Source organism: Centrocercus urophasianus, unplaced genomic scaffold (genome assembly GCF_019232065.1).
Source record: "Centrocercus urophasianus isolate 14NV4802_14NV808 unplaced genomic scaffold, USGS_Curo_1.0 seq_74, whole genome shotgun sequence".
Taxonomy (NCBI): Eukaryota; Metazoa; Chordata; class Aves; order Galliformes; family Phasianidae; genus Centrocercus; species Centrocercus urophasianus.
The window spans coordinates 1,250,336-1,268,023 of NW_024885355.1; the positions used below are offsets into that span (position 1 = coordinate 1,250,336).

Sequence of the window (17,688 nt, forward strand, 5' to 3'; positions counted from 1 at the left end):
GCGCTGCCCGCGTCCCGAGTGGGGCTGGGGGGGCGGCGAGGACGAGGGCCGTCATGGGGCGGCGGGAGCGGCGTGGGATCCGTGCTGGATCCCCGGCTCCGTTCCCAGTCGCGCTGTGCTCACTAAGCACGTCCCTCAGTGCCGCATCTCCGCGGTTCCTGAGCGAGGTGCTGAGTGAGGCGTCACCGGCATCCAGTGTGGAGCAGAGCTGTCCCTGTGCCCATGGCCTCGTGGTGCTGTGCCACGGGTCACAGGGGGACATCAGCTCCCACTGAGGTGAGGGGAAAGAGGGCTGATGGCCTTTTTCCCTGCCCAGAGCTGAAGGACAGCCCCTATATCACAAGACAGTGGTGGCAGGGAGGAGGGCTGCGGGCTCCTTGGGCTGTGCTTTGGCTCGGGCTGGAGAGGCTCAGGGTGCCCATGGATGTGTCACCTCCGGACATCCCAGTGCTCAGTACTGCTATAGAACATGGCTGATAAGAGCTGTGAGACGTTCCAGATCCGCTCTGTGACCTGGGATGAGCACCAGAGGTCCCTGGCAGCGCGGCACCGTGTCCCCAGGCAATTGTCAGCCCAGGGTGGGATGCGGCTGATAAGAGGCAGGTGGCCACGGGGCGGTCATTGTCCTCATATGGCCAACAAGGCTGGGACTGGCACAGCAGAGGTGGGAGCAGATCGCCTCCTGATGGTGCTGCAGGATCCAGCAGCGTGCACGTGAAAGCCATGTGTGGTGCTGGGAGCTGCCACAGGGCCAGGGCTGGCGGTGCTGGGCAGGACAGGGCGAGAGGCCCCACACACCTCCCCTCCTCAGCACCACTCTCCCTGCGTGCCCAGGAACGTGGTGGCACCGGGGCCAGATGGGGCCAAGGCCACGGCGGGCTGAGCTGGGGACGAGGGCACAGAGCCAGGGACACGGCGTGGCCAGCTCCAGTAGGACCAGAGCCAAAGGCAGCCCAGCAGGATGGAGCAGAAGAGAGCAGAGCTGCTCTGCTCCTGGGGATGGGCGTGCGGGGAGTGCTGACAAAGCACAACACTGCTGCTGTTCTCCCATTCCTCCATTCTTCCCTTGCTCTATTTTCTGCATCGCCTCCTGCAGCGCACCAGCACAGCCATCACACCACTGCTGACTTTTCTCTACTCAAGACCGCAGCTTCATTGTTTTCCTCAGGCTTTTCTATTTCCAGATTTGAACATTCAAATAGAACTGGAAGGGCTTTCACCTTCAGACGTGATGAGCACCATGCAGTGAAATCCCAGAGAGATGCAGATGCTCAGCACGACTGGAAACGTTTGGGTTCAAGATGCAGATTCAGAATCCACAAAGCGAGGAAGCAGAAACACCAGATCCTGATCACCAGGCAAAGAAAAGGCAGCACTGAGAATGAACAAACGTGAGCATGCGAAATACACAGAGGGAACTGATTATGGGAAGCACAGAATTCCTTTCACAGCATCACTTTGGCTCCAGGGGTGGTGCAGAGCAGGCTCAGTAGTCAGCAAAAATGACACACACGTTCTGGCTTATTTTAAATGCGTACAATCTACCATTTTCATGCTTAAAAATTGAAGTAAGGAGTGAATCAGAGTTAACAGAAGAGTAAACACTCTGTATTTCATCATTAACTTTTATTTAATGGGATTGAACAATGGTTCCCCTTCCAAGCATGGGCAGCTGAAAGGTCGTGGGCAGCCCTGGAGTTCTCAGCACAGAAACAGCTCAGCAGAAGCATCAGCGAATTGGATAGAAATCCTCCAGAAGCTCTCCTATTCTTTTCTTTTCTGCAAAAGGCAGCAAGTGGAGTCAGGAAAACCCTTATTGGACACTTGAGATCAATGCTGGAGTTGGGAAAACACTGTTTGGCATTTGAGATCATTCCTAAAGACCTCAGTATTGAAGTCATCACTATTATTCCTGTTTGAAGGGTTAATATGCCACCAAGAACCATCTCCTGCTACCAACAGTCAACTCCAGGCTTGCTGCATAAACCCAGCATGCAATTCCTCTTCCATACAGCTGCATTTTGGCCTTTCTGGCAATTCTAGTTATTCCTTTTCCCACCTGCTCTACTTATTTTCTGTTTACTCATCACAACATCTTGCTATCCACACGCACTGCAGCCTCGAGACACTCAGGACACCACGAGGGACAGCACTCATTCAGCACACTGCAAGGGAACCACCTCTCCCTGGTGACCTGTCACTTCCAAAGGAAAAGCCCTTTGGTTACAGGTTACCAACCTGCTTCCTTGAAATCTTCAGGGTGCCTCCTGACATAATCAAGCAGCTCTCTGTCCAGTTTAGCGTGGACATACTCAGCATGTTTAACAAGGAAATAGCCAGCAAACCATCCCACAGTAACAAACAGGATCTGGCGGTGAACACCTGCAACAGGGAGAAACCCCAAAGCAATGATTTCAACTGTCATTTTCTCCCCACGTGTCCCTCATGGAGCGCCCCAAATCTTCCCCACAAAACACCTCATTCCCCAACCTCCTGAATGCCTCCTCCTGGATTCTCCACCATATCCCCCTCAGTCTCTCCCTGCTAAGTCCCCCCATCCCTCACCTCAGTACCCCACTGAGTACCCCCAATATCCTACTTCTAAAGCTTCCCCACCACCCCATGTCCCTCAGACTCCCCTTACTCCTCTCCAGCATCCCTCTGAGCTCCCCAAATCTCGCCCATAACCCTCTCAGACCCCCTACATCCCATACCCAAATCTCTCACCTCAAGGCTCCCCCCATCCCTCTGAGTCTCCCCCAATCGTTCCATATCTTCAAGTTCTCCCAAAAAAGCCCAAATCCCTCTCAGCTCCCTCAGACCATCCCCATAACTCTCACAGTAACCTCAGACCACCCTCATATCCCCCCCACAGTCCTCCCACAACCCTCTGAGCAACCCCATGAATCTCAGTCCCCCCCATCTCTCACCTCAGTTCTCCACCCTTCCAAATCCCCCACATTAGCTTTCTCACCTCTGAGTTTCCCCACTGCCCAACGTCTCTGAGTCCCCCAGATCCCTCACAAGTCCCCTCAGATCCCCACAACTCTCAATCCTCCCACATTCTCCCCGTATCCCTCAGAATCCCTTCCAAATCCACCACACATCCATGAGTCCCCTAAAAACCCTCCCATATCCCCCAGTTCAGAGCTTTCATCACCCCATGCCCCTCAGCCTTCTCAGCTCCCTCCAATATCCTTATGAGCCACCAAATCCCACCCCCACTCTGCATCCCCTTACATCCCCTCTCATTATCCCTCACCTCAGGGCTACCCATTTTCCATGTCCCTCAGACTCACCTTAATCCCCCCAATATCCACCACAACCCCCAAATTATCCCCATACAGCCCCACCCCATCCTGTACCTCAAGGCCCTCCACCCCTCTAAGTCCCTCAGACTCCAGTTCATCCCTCACAATATCTCTCCAAGCCCCCCCCCCGGTATCCTCACTATCTCTCACCCCAGTGTTTTTCCCCCCTGCTCATATCCCTCCAAATCCCCAAAGCCCTCACAAGAGGGATTTCTGACAGGAAGGCCACAACCCGCAGTCCTCCCAGAATCCTCCACATCCCTCAGAATCCAATCCAAATCCCCACCTCCCTGAGTCCCCCAACCAAGGTCCTCCCATATCCCTTAGAGTTGCTCTACATCCCTCCTGCCACATCCCTCATCTCAGGGCTTCCCCCTCCACCCCACATCCCTCTGAGTCCCCTCAACCCCCTCCAATATGCCCCTGAGCACCTCAAATCGCCCCAGGTCCTCTCTTAGTCTCTCAGATTCCCCCACATCCTTCAGAATTTCCTCCAATCCCCCCCCTCCCCCCATCACATTCCCAAGTCCCCTTCCCAAGGTCCCCATTCCTCAGAGACCCTCCCCACTGTATCCCTTGGAGTCCTCTCCAAATCTCCCCCCCAGTCCCTCATCTCAGGGCTCCCCACCCCTCCACATCCTTCAGAGCCCCCTCAATTCTTCCTAACATCCCTCTGAGTCTCCCCCACCAAACTCCTTATCCCTCACCTCAGGGTCTTCCCCCATCCCTCAGAGTCTCCCCCAACCCCTGCATACCCCTGACACTCCTCAGAATCCCCCAAATTCCACTCACATCCCCCCCACATTACTAAGACTGCTCCAAGGCACTCCCACATCCCACAGAGATCCCCCCTCTGTCTCTCAGAGTCTCCTCAATCCCTGCAGTCTCCTTGCAACCCCCCTACGTCTCCTCACAATCCCCTCAGCCCCTCACCTCAGCGTTCCCCACATCCCATATCCCTGTGTCCCCTCAATCCCACCAGTACCCTTCCCAACATCCCAAGTCCCCTCACAGCCCCATCAGCCCTTCACTTCTGGACTCCCCACAACTCTCATGGTGCCCTCAATCCCTCCAGCATCTCCTCACAGCTTCCCCACATCCCCCAGCCCCTCACCTCAGCGGTTTCCACATCCCATATCCCTCAGAGTCCCCTCAATCCCTCCCAAATCTCCTCACATTCCCCCAGTACCCTTCAGAGCCCCCCTCAGCCCCTCACCTCAGGGCTCCCCACATCCCATATTCCTCACAGTGCCCAGATCCTCCCAGATCTCCTCACGTTCCCCCAGTATCCACTCACAGCCTTCCCACATCCCCCTGCCTCTTACCTCAGGTCTCTGCAAAGTCCATATCCCCCATAGTCCCCTCACCCCCATAGTTTCCTCCTCCAACACTCTTAAGTCCCCTTACAGCACCATCAGCCCCTCACCTCAGGGCTCCCCACACCCCACAGTGCCCTCAATCCCCCCAGTATCCCCTCACAGCTTCCCCACATCCCCCAACTCCTCACCTCAGGACTCAGGAGTTCCCACATCCCACATCCCTCAGAGTCCCCTCAATCCCTCCCAAACCTCCTCACATTCCCCCAGCGCTCCTCACAGCCCCCTCAGCCCCTCACCTCAGGCTCCGCACAGCCCACATCCCCATATTCCCCTCACCTCCCCCAGTATCCCTCCCAACAGCGCAAATCTGCTCGCGATCTCCTCAGCCCCTCACTTCACGACTCCCCACACCCCTCACAGTGCCCTCAATCCCCCCAAATCTCCTCCCATTCCCCCAATATCCCCTCACGGCCTCCCCACCCCCTCACCTCAGGGCTCCGCACATCCCATATCCCCCCCATGGTCCCCTCACCCCCCACTATTCCTCCCAACACCCAAATCCCCTCACGATGCCCTCAGCCCCGCACCTCAGCCCTCCCCCCCCCCCACCCCCCCCTCAGCCCCGCCTCCCCTCACCCGCTCTCAGGACGGGCCGGTGAGCGAAGCCGTTATCCAGCAGGGCCGCCAGCCAGCCGGTCAGCCCCAACCACACCGAGCCCTTGTTCACGAGGGGCGGCGGCGGCAGCGAACGGGCCTCGTCCGGGAGGAACGGCATGGCGGCGGCGCCCAAAGGTGACCGCGCGGTGCGGCGCTGCCTGCGCTCCGCCGCTCGCGGAGCCCCGAAAACGAGTTCCGCTCGGAGCGGGGCGGCTCCGCCTCACTGCCGGGGACCAGCCGCTGGACGAAGGGATGGCAGCGGGAGAAGGTGGCGCTGGCGTTAGGATACATTTCTGCTCCGAAAGAAGCGCAGAAGAGTGGCGGTGCCCCATCCCTGGGTCACCCAAGGGCAGGGCAGACGGGCTGCGGTGTCGCCGTGCACTGCAGGGGAGATGGAACAGATGGCCATCAGGGTCCTTTCCAACATAAAGCACTCTACGATTGCCTTGCACCCTAAACGGTGTTACGGCTCAGGTCAGAGATGTGGCTCAGTGTGCAGCGTGCCTACAGCAGTGAATGAGGGTACAGCAAAACTTTCTGAGAAGACTGAAAGACTTTCAGAAACAGTGTTGCAAGCAGGAGCAGAGCAGTGATTGTTCCCCTGTACTCAGCTCTGGTGAGGCCTCACCTCGAGTACTGTGTCCAGTTTTGGGCCCCTCACTGCAAGAAAGACATTGAGGCCCTGGAACGTGTTCAAAGGAGGGCAACAAAGCTGGTGAGGGGTCTGGAACACAGGGCTGATGAGGAGAGGCTGAAGGAGCTGGGAATGTTCAGCCTGGAGAAGAGGAGGCTCAGGGGAGACCTCATTGCTCTCTATAACTTCCTGAAGGGAGGTTGTAGTGAGCTGAGGGTCGGCCTCTTCTCTCGTGTCATCAGTGATAGGAGCAGAGGGAATGGTTTCAAGCTACGGCAGGGGAGATTCATGACATGAGGAAGTATTACTTTTCAGAAAGGGTGGTCAGGCACTGGAATGGATGCCCAGGGAGGTGGTGGAGTCACCGACCCTGGGGGTGTTCAAGGAAAGACTGGATGTTGTGTTGAGGGACATGGTTTAGTAGGAGCTATTGGGAATAGGTGAACGGTTGGACTGGATGAGCTTTTAGGTCTTTTCCAACCTTGGTGAGTCTATGATTCTATGAAAGAGATGATGAAGCAACTAATGCAAGCACAGGGATCAGGACAAGCTCCAGGCAGGCAGTGTGTGCCTTGTGGTACAGCTGCCATCCAAAAACACGAAAGAGGGCTCGGAATAAAAATACCAAGTTTTTATTTACACATTGTGCAGTATGCTGTGACAATGCTCACCTCTACGCAGCAATGATCTTCTGTATGTTAACAAAAATAGAATGGCAAATTACAAAGAGTAATGTGAAAGGCGGGCAGGTTTTGCCCAGGGCAGAAGTCTGGACCTCTCGCAGTCAGTACAAATACAAAGTTCTTTGCATGATGCTGCATCTCGCTGTGATGAGTGATTCCAAGCAGAGGTATCGCAGTTGGACAGTACAGAAGCGTTGGGAGAAACTTCCCTGATGGAGACAATACACATTCAGCCAGCAAGACAGCAGATGTCCTTACGACAACCCCTCACAGTGCTTGATCATCTCAAAGGGACAAGCTGGGATGGCTCCCACCAACGTGACGTTACTCAGCCTTCTGTCTAATAGAAGTTCTTTCAGATAAGACGGAGACATAAAGTTTCAGCCACACGTACGTGATGCCCAGAGCACAGTAAACAGAGGTCAGCAACAGGGGGACAAAAGGAAACCGCGGTTTCCAGGGGGTCAGAGGAAATACAATTTCACAGAAGATTTCCAAAGGCACCAGATGGATGAGGTAGATTGTTTCGAGCCAGTTCAGGAGAGGCTTCTCCCTCCTGTCAGAAAGGATTAAAAAGTGTTAAAATACTCACTGTCACTAAAAATAACCATTCCTCTTTCCAGCTACCACTGGTGACACATAACCAGCACAGAGAGCATCACCCACTCGCTCATAGGAAGGCTTTAAGTAACAACTACATCTTCTGAGCTTTCAGTACAAAAACGTGCAGCACAGCTGATTCCCTTACCATGTTTTTGTACCCTCTTCCAAGGTGCCTTTGTTCAGTAGAAATGGATTCAAGTTTAAAATATCTCAGCAGCTGCTTTACTTTACCTCACACCAAAGAACCAAACAGATTTCTGTTCTTCCTACACATATCTGTTCCACAGCAGTTCCTTAGACCTAAACACTGGAACCATCAGTTTTTGTCATGACCACTGCCCCCTCCCCACAAGCCTCCTGTAACCAGTATGAATGTGTCTTGCCAAGGACACTGGTTGCACCTGGACTGCAAGCAGTTTACAAGCTACATTTGTTTTCTTCTGGAAGGAATTTGTTTTGTTTTTTGGTTGTTTTTTTTTTTGCAAAGTTAGGAACAAGAGATTTGCAAAAGCCTAAGCTCTAGACAGAGCTCCTACAGAGGAACTGAAGCACCTGAGAAGGAATTAGTGGATTCCACAACAGTAGGGAGGGAAAAATGCAGCCTGCTTGAAAATGGATGACCTTCAAAAAGCAGGTGACTGATGCAGTGAATGCAGATTTCTGGCATTTCCAACAGATCTTTCGTTACAACTTGGCTTTGCCATGAAAAGTTCAGGAAACAGGAACGTGACAGCTACAGGATTCCTAATGACAGGCACTGTATTTGACTGAGTGGGCAGCAAGCAGATCAGTGTCCCATGAACACGCACTGGACAATTCAGACAGCCCACAACCAAATTACAAGTTGTAAAGTATGCTCTTCATAACCTGCCCCTTATAAACGTGGGAGTAATGAGCACTGCTGCTTAAGCACAGCAGTATTTTTAACTCCTGGCACTCTGGGAAGCACTCCAATACAGAATTAAATTCTAATAAAGATTGCTGTTGTACCTTTATGCACATCTGAGGAGGCTGGGATTTACCATCTGAGAGCAACTGGGTGGCTGTCTGTACAGGACATCCTTGTGATGTTTGAACAAGTCCTATCTTAAGCCTTTCCTCCTGAGAATTTCCTAATTTCCTAATATTTCCTAATAGAAGTAGTTTCATTCTTTGCTTCAAAATGAAGTCTGTTTTTATTACCTGTACAGCGATTTCAGTGAAGAGAAGCTATAAACGCTGAACAGCAGCATAAGCAGTATTTTAATTGGAAGTTCTGAAATACAAAAGAACACAACATAGGTTTAAAATAAATTCTAACAAGCTTGTGCCACATACACTGCAGCATCCTGAAGTGCTAGTATTCAAGCTGGTGATGCCCATACAAGTTATCCTATCCAAGCTGAGCAAAACGATTCATAGCTTAGGACACAAAAAGATGGGCACAGATTCTTACTAAAGAACATGCCAAGCATTACAACACAATGACTGCATACTGAACACAACCATAATTACAACATATGGCAGCAATAAAAACAAATGTTACTGGTAGAATTTACAGAACTGCTGGCAAGTTTCAAACAGACGAGCCACTGCTATCCAGGCTGTGCATGGGACAACTGTCAGTTAATAGAGAGTGCAAAGGAAGTCCACAGAATCACAGAATTGTAGGGGTTGGAAGGGACCTCCAGGGATCATCGAGTCCAACCCCCCTGCCAAAGCAGGTTCCCTACAGCAGTTCCTAATGTCTCAATGTAACAGCCTCTCTACTGCACATAAACAGCATTACCTGACCAAAAGGAGAGCATGTGGATTTGAACTCTATCACATCTGCAGCCAATCATTATTCTAGAGGTTACACTGCTGTCATAGCTCTGCTTATTTCACTTAAACCTTAGCATGTCTGATTAACCAAAGGCAGGGTGAAGAAGGTTGGAACAGCATCTGTCTACAAGAACAAGCCTATCCCCACACGTACTGATTTAATTGATGCTGCTGCAGGAATTTCAATTTATTTAATTGATAGCACTAGCAATAGTCAGCTGGAAAAGTCAGCTGGAAAACAGCCCACCAGGCTTGCAGTCTCCAATTGTCTTTGTCACTTTTGCTTGGCAGGGCTGTGTTAGGCAAAGGGAAGTTTCTCCCAGTGTAACTTGGTGAGGGATAACAAATGCTGGCTATGATTTCCCATCTCCACTTCAATCTGGAGCCCAGGGCTCTCCTGCAGCGTTGTTTATCTTTCTAAGACTCATAGTCTCCTGCAATTTTCAGCTTCTAACAAAATAATCCAAGGAAGACACCTTACCTGGTGCTGTGAACAGCAATGGAAAAAGTGAGAAATGCCCTGTGGTTGTTAGAATCAAGTAGATGCCAGCATCCTTCGCTCTCTGAACAGACAGCAAGCTAAAAGTGACAAGAATTTATGTTATCCAGCCTTTTAGTAAATTCAGCAACACCACACAAGTCACAAAAGAGACTTAAGAATGGGTCACATAGAGCTCTGTAACACCCCAGTCCTCCCAGATTCAAACCTGTGATGGAATCTCTTGCTTCCAAGCCAGCTAGCCTCACAAAAATGCAGAAAAAAAGTCAGCAAGGAAACCCCACCACAGAAAACCCTTATCTTCCTTTCCCCAGTATTTCCAGTTCTGCAACAGAGTTGTGCACACAAGTAACAATATTTTCCAATTGTGCTGATTTCACATATCAAAGCTGGCGCTGGTTAGGATCCTCTTCTGAGGATTCCTCAGCAAGTGGCAGCAGGTTCAGTTTGGCCAACCACCACACAGGGAACTCACTTACCTTAAAGGCAGAATAGCAAGGAGTATTGCTTTTTCATGCACGTGCCAGCCAAACATGAAGGAGCTCAATGCACAGAGAACAAGGCACTGAAGAAAGCCTCTGGGCCCTTGAGGTTTAAACCAAAGACAGAAAACAGAGGGCTAGAAACAACAGGCAAAAACAGGACTTCAGTGAAGTTTTGCAGTTCTGAATGCAAGCCATTGTCCAAAAGCTTTTCAACATCACACAGCTGTGATTATATGGCACAAGAATCATACAGCACTGGAGGAACAGAATCTACTTTGATGCTGTTTCTGGATGTAGAACCTGAACAACTTCAGCTTTTCCCCTCATGCCATATATTGATAAAAACTCCAATCTCGCAGGCAACTCCGCCATCACTTCTGAGGCCAGGCTGCGAAGCTCTTGATATAGAAGTTACTGCCCACTAGTGTTGAAACAAAGCATTCCAGTTAAAGGCTCATACATACCTCCACAAGAGTTGAAAACTCCGTAGGCAGGTCATTACTTACTGAACCTTCAACTCTATCCCTGCAAGCATGATGTTCTTACATGACAGGCAGGTCATGCTGACAGGAACACAGCAAGCTGCCCACACCACTCCATCATCATCTCTGCTCAAATCCTACTTCAGCTGCCTTCTATCACACAACATGCACAGAGTGCAAGACTGCTTCTGATCTCTTAACTGTTCTAGAGCCATAGATCGTAATCGTACTCATACTTGAATAATACTGCATATGAAAAAAGATATTAACTTCATATTTACCCTGATAAATTATTATTAATAGTTTAATGAAGTGTATTTTTGCCCTGCAATGAAAATTTATGAAGTGTGCATTAATTAAACAAAAACCACTGGGGACACAACACATTTCCAATGCCGTGATTTCTTCTTACCAATATCGATATGAAAGTACAGATTAATGTTGCCAGTGGAGTCACAGAAGGAAGGACAGTGTGCTGAAATTCTTGAACCAGCCCTCCTGTCATCGAGGCTTTAGGAATTTTTGTGGGATCGAGAAAGTTATACTTCAAGCCTGAAAGCAAAGTACAAACTGATTATTAATAAAGAAAAAGCAGCTGCAGAACTGAACCAAAACTAAACTGTTGTACAGAACAGGATTGAAGTATATGGATAAGATTGTTTTCTTTGAGAAAAAGATAAAGAGGGAAGACTGATTTCAGATCTCTCACTGGAAACATGACATGGAATGAGTTACATGGATCATCAGCTGATTTCAGGCAAACTGAAAATGTGATCTGCTCCCTGCATGGGGAAGGAGGACTCAAAGAAGCACCAAGTAGTGAGATCTGCATACTGTACCAACAAGTGTGAGTGCTTTATCCACAGCACTGTACAGAGCCCAGAAGTTCGGGGCCCAATAAGCATGGCACAGGCCTCGCTTGAAAGGAAAGAGGCGTGAAACCACTTGAGGCAGCTGGCCCTACAGGAAAATAAGAGAATGGAAGAAAATAAATGAGACATAGTTGACATTTGTATACATTGTTCTAACAGTACAGGTGAACAGCAGGTGGGTTATTACCAATACTATGAAGGGGCCCAATGAAACGGCAGAAACAAGGCAGACAATCAATGCCAGAAGGGTTATACGAAGAAAGCTGAAACTCCTCCACTTCACAGATCCATCTACAAGAAGCAGACAGACTGTGAATGCAGTTACTGCAGCAGGTGCAGAGGCAGACAAAACACCCCACCCAATCAGAGACCTCCTAGCACTAACTACAAGTACAAAGCCCTCGATATCAATATATTCAATTGTTTCCTTGACTTTTTAGCTAATTCAAGACATGCAAAGCAATCTGTATAGCATTTTCATGGAGGTGAGAAGAAGCCAGCAGGGCTTTTAGTTTGTTCTGAATTTAAGCACAGAGAGGGCAATCATCAATCACTGTACTTTCTGCCTGTTTGGGTTAAAAGGAGGCTTGTGTTCTTCAATAACCTTTGCCCATTTACTTTTTCCACATGGCAGCTCCTACTTTATATAGCCTTTTGTTTTTCCCCTTTAAAGAAAGGCACCTCCTTTGTTTCACGTGAGGAATACAAAACTCTTTTTACTTCTCAAGCAAATGGAAAGGTTCCCAACTCTGTTCCCCATAAGAATCTTCATCTGACCCACAGCCATCCTGTCCCAATGGCACCAACAAGTCTTCCACCTTCCTCATATCTCACCAAACACAACCCCCAAAAAAGCAAGTGCAAAACCCCACCTCACCTGCATTACTTGCAGTAAAACAATAGGAGCGCAGCAGATAAACGCCATAAGCTGGGGCCACGTATAAGTAGATGTGTTTGAAATGCAGAAGAACAGCAAAAAGAAGAGCACCTTCCAGATATCTCCTCTAAAGGAAAAAGAATAACAGAAGAAAACAAAAAAATGCACGCTTTTCTACTTGTTCTCCCTGCATATTAACTTTAAATAGTTCCCTAGCGGATTCCTGACAAGACATTTATCAGAAGCATACAACCAAATGGATTTTTACTTCAAATTACAACCTATATTGTTATGCATAATCAGTGCAGACAAGGAAACTATGCTGTCAGATCTTACTAAGATAGGCCTCACTACCTTGCAGCTTCTAAGAACTGGTGACTTGGAGATGAGATGGCAGAAAGCCACATCATGTTGTTCAGGTATAACAGAAATCAGCTTTCTGACAGCAAACTGAAATGCCGCAGCATCAATAAGCAGCTGCAGTGATATTCAGGTTCTCCTCTTACCCTGAGGCTCAAGAAATAATTAGACACACAACTCTGAGCCACCCCCATGGACTCCTCCCACTGAAACTAGAAGAGGTCAACTGATGTACCTAAAAGAAATCTGCAAGAATAGTAATTAAAAGCAAAAAACAAAACACGGAACAACTTAAGTTTACCTGACACAGTCGGGCAACAGAGAGAAGCATCAGGCCAAACAGAAAGCCATTGTACTGAAAGTGAATGTCTGAACTTGAGTCAGGGAAGGAATACAAGAAGCTTTCTCCACAACTATCAGTCTCCTGTATAGGCTCAAACATATAATCAAACTAAAAATGGAGCTTAAATCAAGAAAGCAGCCTTTAATACACTCCATGTAGACACAAAGACATTCCTAACCTTAACTAAGAACACAGGGTCTACTAAACTTAGAATGCTATTGAGTGCAAGGAAACAAAGTAATTTGACTGCATACCTAACATGGAACTGCATCACAAAACAAACAAAAGGTTAACTCTCCACTTTCTGAATTTTAAATATTAGTTTCTGCCTCACATTGATCAATGGATGGAGATGGCAGCCCTCACTCATCACATGTCACCTGTAAGCATGCAACTCAGACAAGGACAGGAAGGACAGAACTAGTCCTGCCCACAAGAAGGAATGACTGCTGCTTTTTTCCTGTTCTCTCTTTAGCCAGATCAATGAACATGACGTCCAAACCAACCGACAGCAATTGGACTTTCTACAGTTATTTTTACATCCAAGGTTGAAGACACCTTGCTATATCCCACACAACATTAATCAGCTCCATAATGATCATACTTGTGGCTTTTTCAGGAGTTAAAATAAAAAGAGCACCAACACAAATAACTGGTGTGGTTTGTAAGGATACGATCCACAATTAACAGCCCAAAGTTCCACAAGAGCAGAACAGCGAGAATAAAGGTTGGTTTTTCCAGAATATCCTTTGCAGCTCGCTTCCCATTCACACATCTGCAGCATCTGAACAACAACAAAAGAAACAAAAGTCTTAGTTGAAACAAATGAAAACCTCGTTGCTTCTTGAAGCTAAAAACTGCATTTAAATAAATCTTATTTGGATGGAAGGCAACGATAGAATTCTTGCTAAACTCATCAAGAGGAGTGCCACAAATACCGTTGAGTAGGAAAACAGAATTAATATTCAGAAGCTGCTGTAGCAATTTCCACATGTTAAAGTTCATTAAGTAACTGTCACAGGCTCAAGTCTCATCTTCAATAACACCACTACAGCTACCACTGTTTGCTGCTGATTTTGGAACCAGAAGTACTGCATTTCAAGTCATCACCCTCGATTCTAGCCCTCCCTCTCTCACCAATACCGGCAGCCTGTCATACAGTCCTACGGTCAAAATGTGTTGAAGTTAAGGTTAGAACAGATTAAAAACAATTGTGATTGATTTGGGAGCTGTTAGAGAGCATCCAGAGGGCCATAAAGATTATTAGAGGGTTGGAGCAGCTCCCCTATGAAGATAGCCTGAAGGAGCTGGGCTTGTTCAGCCTGGACAAAAGAAGGCTGTGGGGTGACCTCATTGCAGCCTTCCAGTACCTAAAGGGAGCCTACAAACAGGAGGGGAGTCAACTGTTTGGAAGGGTAAATAACTGCAGGACAAAGGGAAATGGTTTGAAGTTGAAGGAGGGAAGATTGAGGTTGGATGTCAGGGGGAAATTCTTTACAGAGGGAGTGGTGAGGTGCTGAAACAGCTGCCCAGAGAGGCTGTGATGCCCCGTCCATCCCTGGAGGTGTTCAAGGCCAGGTTGGATGGGGCCCTGGGCAGCCTGGTCTAGCATTAAATGTGGAAGTTGAATGCCCTCCTGTGCTGGGGGGATTGGAGCTTGATGATCCTTGAGGTCCCTTCCAACCAAAGCCATTCTGTGATTATGCTGCATTGCTTTTGGTAGCACCATTCTTCTCTCTTGCAAAAGCAAGGCACACTAAAAATATAATCTTAATTTTGTTAAGTTACACTTGGAATAATTGGTTTATCATCTAGATACCAAAACCACAGGAGTGACTTAGAATCTTTGATCATACTGGCACCTCATCACAAGTTTCTTTCATGTCTCTACTCCTTAGGAGCAGAGCAATAATAGGAAAAAAAGCAGTCGAGCTTACCCAAGTGGATCCAAAAGCCCTGCAAAGCAACCCAGTGACAGAAACAAAACATCAAGAGCGTGTGAAAAGGCTGCTGATACCTTAGTATGTAAAAAAAAAAAAACCAATCACATGTACAGCTGTAACTTTTGTTCTTCTTGGCAATGCTATCTTGCATTGAGCAGCAGGCTCCATGTTTCTCCTTCAAAGCTAAAGCAGCTCTGCTGTTGGCTTTTTTTTTTTTTAAAACAAGCTTCTATGTACAAATAATGTAGTTGTTACTCAACAATGTAAGAGACTGCCCACTCTCCCTAAAATTAGAACATTAAGACTTACTCACGAACTGCATATATGAAGAGAACATCTGTGAAGATGACAGAAAATCTTTGGAAGAAGATGGTTGCAGGACTGGTGTAATTCAGATTTCCAATAACCAACATCTTCGGGTCAAAGTACTTGGCAATATGTGACAATGCATATTCAAACCAAGCAAAAAAAGGTGGATAATCCAGGGTCCATTCTGAAGTTGCCTAAAGACAAAATGAGATTAACCAATTTAATACAATTTAGGCTGTTTGCAGTCTCTCAAGTGCTGCTCATCACAACAAATCAGTTGATCATTTAATCTTGGTAGCCTCCATTTAACAGAGGCTACTTCACAACAAAGTAGCCAGCTGTAGGGTGCCAGACATGACTTCAGCTGTTCTGCTGTACTGATAGAGGAATAGGACACCTTTCTATTGGCAGAAGGTTGAACATTATTTTGATAACCTCTACTTAACTCATATAGAATCATCCGCTCCTTAAACCTCAACTTGGAATAGTGCCAGTGTTCAAAAAGATCAATAACATTTTGTTGTCTACAATAGAGGAATCATCAGCACAGTCTTGTTACATCTTTGCTCTCAATCTAACCCTTCTACTTTATGGCCCATGACATTAGGGGTGGATGGTGGTGGTACAGCAGTAGAGGAGCAGACGGCACCTACAGCAAAGGAGTGTCACTGAATTTCTCCACATGGAAAAAAAAAAAAATGCACCCACTGCCATTCGTCAGTGCTTGCTGAATGTTTAGAGACCAAACAGATAAAGTCAGACCGCATGTGTAGCCTTTTCTTAGCAACAATACCAAAATAGCAGCTGAGAAACAGCACGTCACCTCCACAGGTGCAGACTTCTTACAAGCACAGCACAAAGGCTTTTCACAAAATCACACAAACACCAAGGATGGAAAAGACCTTCAAGATCATCCAGTCCAACCATCCAGCTATCACCAACAGTTCTCACTAAACCATATCCCTCAACACAACATCCAAACATTCCTTGAACACCTCCAGGGTTGGTGACTCCACCGCCTCCCTGGGCAGCCCATTCCAGTGCCTGACCACTCTTTCAGGAAAGAGAAGTAGTATTTCCTCTTGTTCATCAGTGGCAAAGATGCATAGCTAATGGTGGTGATTATGTTGAAAAGCAGTGTTTTGCAGCTGAAAATTTGCTCTATCAGACAGCAGTACTTCGCATTTTTAAAATCTGCTGTAGTTTCCATGGGTGCTGTGTCCCTGGAGGTGCCAAAGGCTACACTGGATGGAGCACGGGCAGCCTGAGCTGGTGGGTGACAACCAGCTCACAGCTGGGAGATGGAGCTCGATGATCTTTAGAGTCCCTTCCAACCCATCCCATTCTATGCTTCAAATAAGCATTACTTTTAAAGCGGCTCTCATACCTTCTGAAAAGAAAGGGTTTTCTCCTCTAGCATCTGACTCAAATAACCAACACTTCTATACCTTATGTATAGCTAAGAACACCAAGCCAAAGAACCAAACGTAACCCCCAAACTTACTTCATAGTACCAACGAGACAGAGGCAAGTTGTGCGTGATGGCCAACCAGTTCCGGTGCACTTCAAAGTCTGTGGAATGACTACAGAAGGTTTGGATTAAGAGACACATTTACACTTAAAGGAGAAACACTTCAGAATACAGCAGTAAAACCAAGCCTGAACAGTCACACAGAACCAATACCAAAGACACATGCATGTAACTGCAGGGCAGGATGACTCGTAGCTCAGGCTTTTCTTTCAATTAATATTAACGTCCTGGGGTTTCAGTGGCTTCTTTTAAAGCAAATGTAATATTTTTGAAGGAAAAATCGTTTGTTTTTTTTTAAACTGAAAAGCGTAACAGCTTCAGCATACTTCAAGACCCTGAAAAGCAGCCAGAAGCTGTAAGCACCTTCAGACCCAAAAGCAAAGCCCTTTTATACGTGCAAGAGGACGACGAGACGGCAGCACAACAGCTCAGCAACCAAAGCCCTGAGAGAAGCGAGGACCGCCCCTCCCACACACACCGCCCCATCCCCACCCATGGGAAAAGCTGAGGCCGTGCCGCTGCTCCCCAGCCCCGAGCAGATCCTTACTACGTGGGGATGAGGAGGCACTTGAGGAAGGAGACGCCGAGCGCCAAGGCGCGGAACCAGCTCCAGCCACCCGCCGCCATTACGCGCCTCACAGACGCCCCGCGCACGCGCAGTACCAGCGACGCAGCCCGCCCGCACGGTTTGAAGCGCGCGGCCCCGCCTCGGCGCTGAGTGCGCATGCGCAGTAGCGACGTCACGCCGGCGCCTACCTCTGATGCGGCGTTGCGCTGGGGCTGTGTAAGGTGGGAGGAGGCGGCTGTGGGCTGTGAGAGCTCCGTGTTGTTTGCCGTGGTCACCACCAAGGAATGAGGCTAAGTTCTGGTTCTACGCAGTACCATCCGAACCCGATATGTGACAGCAGTGTCCAGACACTGCCCTGAGGGTGCAATGCCCTGGGCAGGCTGTTCCATGGCCACCGTTCTCTGAATCA

At 48.3% G+C, this 17,688-nt stretch overlaps 2 protein-coding genes across 2 annotated transcripts; both read right to left on the reverse strand.

Moving 5' to 3' along the window:
- Positions 1-1,611: 1,611 nt before the first annotated feature.
- NDUFC2 (NADH:ubiquinone oxidoreductase subunit C2) lies at positions 1,612-5,434 on the reverse strand. Its single transcript, XM_042838184.1, has 3 exons — positions 5,267-5,434; positions 2,239-2,382; positions 1,612-1,779 (listed from the first exon to the last, which is right to left on the reverse strand). Exons 1-3 carry the CDS (start codon positions 5,403-5,405, stop codon positions 1,730-1,732), a joined length of 333 nt encoding a protein of 110 aa, XP_042694118.1. The 5' UTR covers positions 5,406-5,434; the 3' UTR covers positions 1,612-1,729.
- Positions 5,435-6,531: 1,097 nt separating this feature from the next.
- Positions 6,532-17,354, reverse strand: ALG8 (ALG8 alpha-1,3-glucosyltransferase). The gene is made up of 13 exons (XM_042838181.1): positions 17,259-17,354; positions 16,685-16,763; positions 15,181-15,374; positions 13,603-13,712; positions 12,887-12,954; positions 12,226-12,352; positions 11,536-11,639; positions 11,316-11,436; positions 10,889-11,028; positions 9,989-10,128; positions 9,492-9,589; positions 8,390-8,462; positions 6,532-7,160 (listed from the first exon to the last, which is right to left on the reverse strand). The coding sequence occupies exons 1-13, from the start codon at positions 17,336-17,338 to the stop codon at positions 6,929-6,931; spliced, it is 1,566 nt and encodes a 521-aa protein (XP_042694115.1). The 5' UTR covers positions 17,339-17,354; the 3' UTR covers positions 6,532-6,928.
- Positions 17,355-17,688: the final 334 nt, after the last annotated feature.

Excerpts from the sequence above, each read along its gene's own strand:
- NDUFC2 (XM_042838184.1), bottom strand. The coding sequence starts at position 5,405 with ATGCCGTTCCTCCCGGACGAGGCCCGTTCGCTGCCGCCGCCGCCCCTC. Across the intron at positions 2,383-5,266 it reads CCGGCCCGTCCTGAGAGCGG|GTGTTCACCGCCAGATCCTG; the intron begins GTGAGGGGAGGC and ends TCCCTGTTGCAG. Across the intron at positions 1,780-2,238 it reads TGAAGATTTCAAGGAAGCAG|AAAAGAAAAGAATAGGAGAG; the intron begins GTTGGTAACCTG and ends TGCCTTTTGCAG.
- ALG8 (XM_042838181.1), bottom strand. The coding sequence starts at position 17,338 with ATGGCGGCGGGTGGCTGGAGCTGGTTCCGCGCCTTGGCGCTCGGCGTC. Across the intron at positions 15,375-16,684 it reads TGTCTCGTTGGTACTATGAA|GCAACTTCAGAATGGACCCT; the intron begins GTAAGTTTGGGG and ends TTTTGTCTTTAG. Across the intron at positions 13,713-15,180 it reads TTCATATATGCAGTTCGTGA|ATGCTGCAGATGTGTGAATG; the intron begins GTAAGTCTTAAT and ends GTTGTTGTTCAG.